The sequence below is a fragment of the Salmo trutta genome, chromosome 38 (assembly GCF_901001165.1).
Source record: "Salmo trutta chromosome 38, fSalTru1.1, whole genome shotgun sequence".
NCBI lineage: Eukaryota > Metazoa > Chordata > Actinopteri > Salmoniformes > Salmonidae > Salmo > Salmo trutta.
The window spans coordinates 8,025,017-8,031,016 of record NC_042994.1 but is presented as its reverse complement, the minus strand read 5'-3'; the positions used below and the strand labels follow the sequence as shown (position 1 = coordinate 8,031,016).

At 39.7% G+C, this 6,000-nt stretch overlaps 1 protein-coding gene across 1 annotated transcript; it reads right to left on the bottom strand.

The window, feature by feature from the left end:
• Window positions 1-1,645: 1,645 nt before the first annotated feature.
• On the bottom strand, window positions 1,646-3,416 carry LOC115178675 (calcium homeostasis modulator protein 1). The gene is made up of 2 exons (XM_029739945.1): window positions 2,791-3,416; window positions 1,646-2,587 (listed from the first exon to the last, which is right to left on the bottom strand). Exons 1-2 carry the CDS (start codon window positions 3,340-3,342, stop codon window positions 2,060-2,062), a joined length of 1,080 nt encoding a protein of 359 aa, XP_029595805.1. The 5' UTR covers window positions 3,343-3,416; the 3' UTR covers window positions 1,646-2,059.
• Between the last annotated feature and the right edge of the window lie 2,584 nt (window positions 3,417-6,000).

Genomic DNA, 6,000 nt, shown 5'->3' with positions numbered 1-6,000 from the left:
ATTCCACAAGCATGAGGCGCACCCAACAGCATAATTCTGACTCGAAGGCTCATTGGTTTTGGAATTACAATATCTTTGTTGTGGAACCTCTCAGAGCCAAGTTGATCACACCAATGCTGCATGCATACAGTTGAAGTCGGAAGTTTACATACAGGTTGGAGTCATTAAAACTCGTTTTTCAACCACCACAAATTTCTTGTTAAACAAACTATAGTTTTGGCAAGTCGGTTAGGACATCTAAGTAATTTTTCCAACAATTGTTACAGATTATTTCACTTACAATTCACTGTATCACAATTCCAGTGGGTCATAAGTTTACATACACTAAGTTGACTGTGCCTTTAAACAGCTTGGAAAATTCCAGAAAATGATGGCATAGCTTTAGAAGCTTCTGATAGGATAATTGTCATCATTTTAGACAAATGGAGGTGTACCTGTGGATGTATTTCAAGGCCAACCTAGAGATGAACGTACTTTGGTGCAAAAAGTGAAAATCAATCCCAGAACAACAGCAAAGCACCTTGTGAAGATGCTGGAGGAAACAGGTACAAAAGTATCTATATCCACAGTAAAACAAGTCCTATATCGACATAACCGGAAAGGCCGGTCTGCAAGGAAGAAGCCACTGCTCCAAAACCGCCATAAAAAGCCAGACTACGGTTTCCAACTGCACATGGGGACAAAGATCGTACTTCTTTCTTGGAGAAATGTCCTCTGGTCTGATGAAACAAAAATAGAACTGTTTGGCCATAATGACCATCGTTATGTTTGGAGGAAAAAGGGGGAGGCTTGCAAGCCGAAGAACACCATTCCAACCGTGAAGCACAAGGGGTGGCAGCATCATGTTGTGGGGGTGCTTTGCTGCAGGAGGGACTGGTGCACTTCACAAAATAGATGGCATCATGAGGCAGGAAAATTATGTGGATATATTGAAGCAACATCTCAAGACATCAGTCAGGAAGTTATAGCTTGGTCGCAAATTGGTCTTCCAAATGGACATTAACCCCAAGCATGCTTCCAAAGTTGTGGCAAAATGGCATAAGGACAACATAGTCAAGGTATTGGAGTGGCCATCACAAAGCCCTGACAATCCTATAGAAAATTTGTGGGTAGAAATGAAAAAGTGTGTGCGAGCAAGGAGGCCTACAAACCTGACTCCGTTACACCAGCTCTGTCAGGAGGAATGGGCCAAAATTCACCCAACTTATTGTGGGAAGCTTGTGGAAGGCTACCCAAAATGTTTGACCCAAGTTAAACAATTTAAAGGCAATGCTACCAAATATTAATTGAGTGTATGTAAACTTCTGACCCACTGGAAATGTGATGAAAGAAATAAAAGCTGAAATAAAATCATTCTCTCTACTATTATTCTGACATTTCACATTCTTAAAATAAAGTGGTGATCCTAACTGACCTAAGACAGGGACTTTTTGCTAGGATTAAATGTGTATGGTGTATGTAAACTTCTGACTTCTACTGTATTTCCTGGTAGGAAAACGAAATAAAATCTTACAAACACTTTTTGGGGGGGTTGATCTCAGAATTATGCTTTTTATGTAAGCTAGGATGAGTAAAAAAGTTATGAATTTAGTCTACCACAGTAGCGTTAGGCTAAAGGAAACATTTCATCGAGATTCTACAAGGAGCCATTTGATGTTTGGTTTAATTGATAAAGAATTTTTCAAAAGTCTACACATAGCAGTAATAACAACAAACTGACTGTACAACATGACATTTCTGACACATTATGTACAAAAACTCAAGTAAGGTTCCCCCTTTGGGTACTCTAACAAAAAATACAGGTAACCATCCTGAAACCAAGGAACAACAAAAGTGCAAATGTGGGAGTGTTTGATGTTGGATGCCAGGAAACATTTCCAACTAAGCCCTCCATCAAAATATGAATTATTATAAATAATCACACCACAAAAAGGACTTCACTACTATCTTTAAACCACAGTCTAAATCTTAAGGACGATCAGTCTTATCAGTCTAAATAGTTAATCAGTGCTTAATATCCATGCCACAGTGAATGGTGCTTTTTCCTCTTTTGAAATGTTCAAACTTTGCTGTAGTATACCGCCCATTCCCTCTTAGGCAAATCGGGAGCGTGACGGTTAGGATATCCATTTGGCCCTTCACTGACTCCACTGACATCTCCATTTAGTATGAGCCCTTCATGGGATTCTCCATCCGGATGTTCCTTCCTCAGGGCCAGAGGCGGCTTACACGTGTGCCAATTCCACAGAACTTTATTCATATTGTCCTGGTCGCGGATCCCGAGAAGCTTGTCCTCGTCGCTCTTCTTCTTGTCATCATCATCATCGTCGCTATCGTCTTTGCTTGACCGGTGCTTGTGGAAGCTGTGCATGTCGCCGCTGATGCTCTCGAAGTACTGCTGGATGCAGACCTTGGCGAAGGTCTTGGCGTGCTCCTTGCACGTCTCGTCGAAGAGCTTGCGTTCGATGTCGACGTAGTGAGACCAGTATTTGGTCTTGAGGAAGGCAGCTTGGGTGAAGCAGGGTCGGATGGCTCGTATCATGAAGGCTGCTAAGGTCATCATCAGCAGGAATACCCAGCCAAACGCCTACAGGGAAACACATGATGATAATACGTAAATAAAGACCTTGCTTTACCACTACAACAAACTTACTTTGAACCAATGGCCCGGTTCACACTTAGGTTGGACAACTGATGTACAATGGATTTAACACAACAGTTATTTTGAAGGAGATTGTCTGCACCTAAATGTGAACTAGGCGAATATGGAAACTACCAACGACAACTTACCTGGGATATACACTTGATATATCTCGATGCCGCTTCTCTCGATATCACCTCGGGCTGATCGAATATATTCTTGCACGGAATCTTCGCTAACAATTTAACAATCTCCACTTCCGTCATTCCCTCAATAAGGGTAGAATTCCCAAACTGACGAATGTCCAAGTTGACGCTGAACGCGCACAGGAAGCTCTTCCCGTCCATAAGAGTCACAGATATCCACACCATGGGCGCGATCAAGGACCGCTGCGTGATCGAAACGAACATGTAACGAAGGATCGTCGGATCCTTCACCCTCTTCCCTGTCGGTCTTTTCCACTCCTCGGCTAACATCGAAACATTGTTATTCAACACGAACCCTAGTAGGAAGAACCATATAGGTGGGATAACCAGTAGTCCAATCCCATAGGCGTAGTTGTACTCTGGGATACAAGGGCAGCTAAACTCGAAGGCTGAGTAGAGCTGGGCGCTAGCTAGGGCCATGATACCACAGATGCCATTCATAAAGGACTCCTGGTTGGATTGGAGGAACTGGAACATCATACGGAACTTATCCATCTTGAATGGTCTGCTGGTGGTGCCTTTTTAAAATGTACTGAGATCTGTAGAAAAAGATGGATCCAGTTGTTTGAAATCAATTTGATAGTGGTGCCTCTGAAGTATTCAAATCTGTGGTAAAACATGGAGGCAGATGTTAGAATTCAACAGCAAAAGATGTGACGGGGCCCAAAATGTGAAAGGCACTCGGTCATATGATGTGGGAGAAATCTTGTAGCTCTGTGTCTGTGTAAATTTGCAACTCATAAAATGTAGACAAAGAAGTAAATGAAGATGTTGTTTACAAGTAGTACTGACTAAACAATTTAATCAATCTCCCACTGCTTTATAATGAAACATCAATGGTTTGAGTGTCTGAAGAGCTCACAAATCATTCAAGAATGATTTATTTTTATTGAACAACTGGTAAATCAATGTTACGTTTCTTTCCAGCAAGCCAAGGAACAACAAAAGACTTAACAAAATAGACAGTGAGAAATCAATAATCTCAGTAACTGAAAAAAATGCCTACTTACTTTTCTCCTCTTCCAAGTATGCAGGTGATGAAATAATCTCAAATGACGATAAGGCAACAAATGGACGATCACAAATATTTCTTTAACTTCTCTTGATACACTCCAGCTTTGCCAAACCTCTTGGTATACTAACTCTCCTCTTTCTAGTATGCAGTCTTTGATTAAATCAAGTTCAATGAGCTCAAATGATGATAAGGCTGAAAATGTATGGCAAATATTTCTCCAGGTACTTTTGGAATATTGTTGTTTCCGATGCTCACTCAACCCTTCAAGAACAGTCTATGGGGATGTAGAATGGTAGAAAGCAAAGGCAAGGTCACGTCATCTGTCATCAGCTAGGCCCCTCCCTGTGAAGGCACCTGCACTCCTTTCTCTGTTGTACTGATGTAACAGGTTTCCCATCTCTCCCTCTCCATTGTCCCAAGAGCAAACATGTTACAGGCCTTAGAAAACACTTGGGCTACGGCTACTGCTTTGCAGACTTCAGTCTGCCATAAGACAGTAATGACTCAGGACTTTCAAGAAGAGGTGACAACCACCTCAAACTAGAGCAACTAATATTTATTGTATTTTTATTCTACTATATGTCGGTCTGTGAAATGCATTTTTTTGGTCTACCTTTATATGCCTATATTCATATAAAGAAGAGGTTTGATACGTCTATTTGCAGTTGTCTGGACACGATGAGGTGGTTTTCTGTCTCTAACCAGAGTGACACAGCTGAAATTCCCACAGCTGAGATGCAAAAATAGTATCAGCCCATTCAAATGATCTGGGTTATTCTCTCTGAAATATTTGTTCACAGATTAATGAATCACTGTTTCCACTTGGGAGTGATGTGACTGGCATCTCTGTATTTAACAATATTATTTATAGACCAAATCAATTACTTTATAATTAATTATACCAGTACACATACAGTATACTGCTGTCATCTTATATACCCTTAGTCACACGTGACTTTTACCATATTACATATGGTTTAGGCGTCCTCTGGCCGGCCTTCCTGTGTTTAGTCTTACCTATACGATAGTAATGGGCTTTATGTGGCATCCAACTGCACCTAGGAGAACGAGGCACAGCCGGACAAACCAGTTAAAGCTAGTTAATACCAGTTCATACCCCACAGGACCATATAAAAGCTTGTGTTTAGTCCCCTATTGTGGGACACAAGTCATTTTCCATACATTGTTAGCTTTTGTTTGAACAGCATTGTTAATGTGAGGGTATGATCAAAAACATGGAATATTCTATTATTCTATTCATGGCATCACATAATGATATATTACTATTATCTGGTGTTGTCCTGCTATCCAGTAGTGTAAAGTACTTAAGTAGTACTTTCAAGTATTTTTACTTAAGTAGTTTTTTTGTGGTATCTCTACTGTACTATTTATATTTTTGCATATTTTTACTTTACTACATTCCTAAAGAAAATAATGTACTTTTTACACCATACATTTTCCCTGACACCCAAAAGTACTCATTACATTTTGACAGGAAAACAGTCCAATTCGCACACTTATCAAGAGAACATCCCTGGTTATCCATACTGCCTTTGATCTGACTCTATAAACACAAATGCTTTATTTGTAAATTATGTCTGAGCGTCCCCCTGGATATTTGCCAATAAAAAATAAAATAAAAATTGTGCTGTCTGGTTTGCTTAATATAAGATATTTGAAATGATTTATACATTTACTTGATACTTATGTATATTTAGAACCAAATACTTAGACTTTTACTCAAGTAGTATTTTACTGGGTGACTCCCTTTTACCTGAGTCATTTTCTATTAAAGTATCTTTACTTCTACTCAAGTATGACAATTGAGTACTTTTTCCACCACTGCCAGTAGCTTTAGATGTATATCAGTAGTAGAATGTTTCTACAGATGGCAAAGGAATTTACTCAAACGAAGTTCAGTTTACTCTGGATTTACTCTGATAGCCACAGAAGGATGTAGCAGACTTGAGAACTTTGGAAGAAGACTGTCTTCTCCCCAGCTTTTTAAATGATGGTTGATCAACAATTTCAGAGAAAATAAAATCCAAAATGGAAGAAAGGAACATATTGAAGCATTTTCAGAAATTAAGCAAGAACGTGTGCTTTTGAATGAATAAAATGTCAAGTCCAAATCGATT

What these genes read in the sequence shown, in the direction of transcription:
- LOC115178675 (XM_029739945.1), bottom strand. Translation starts at nt 3,342, where the DNA reads ATGGATAAGTTCCGTATGATGTTCCAGTTCCTCCAATCCAACCAGGAG. An exon ending in ATATCAAGTGTATATCCCAG is followed by an intron (nt 2,588 to 2,790) that starts GTAAGTTGTCGT and finishes GTTTCCCTGTAG; the next exon opens with GCGTTTGGCTGGGTATTCCT.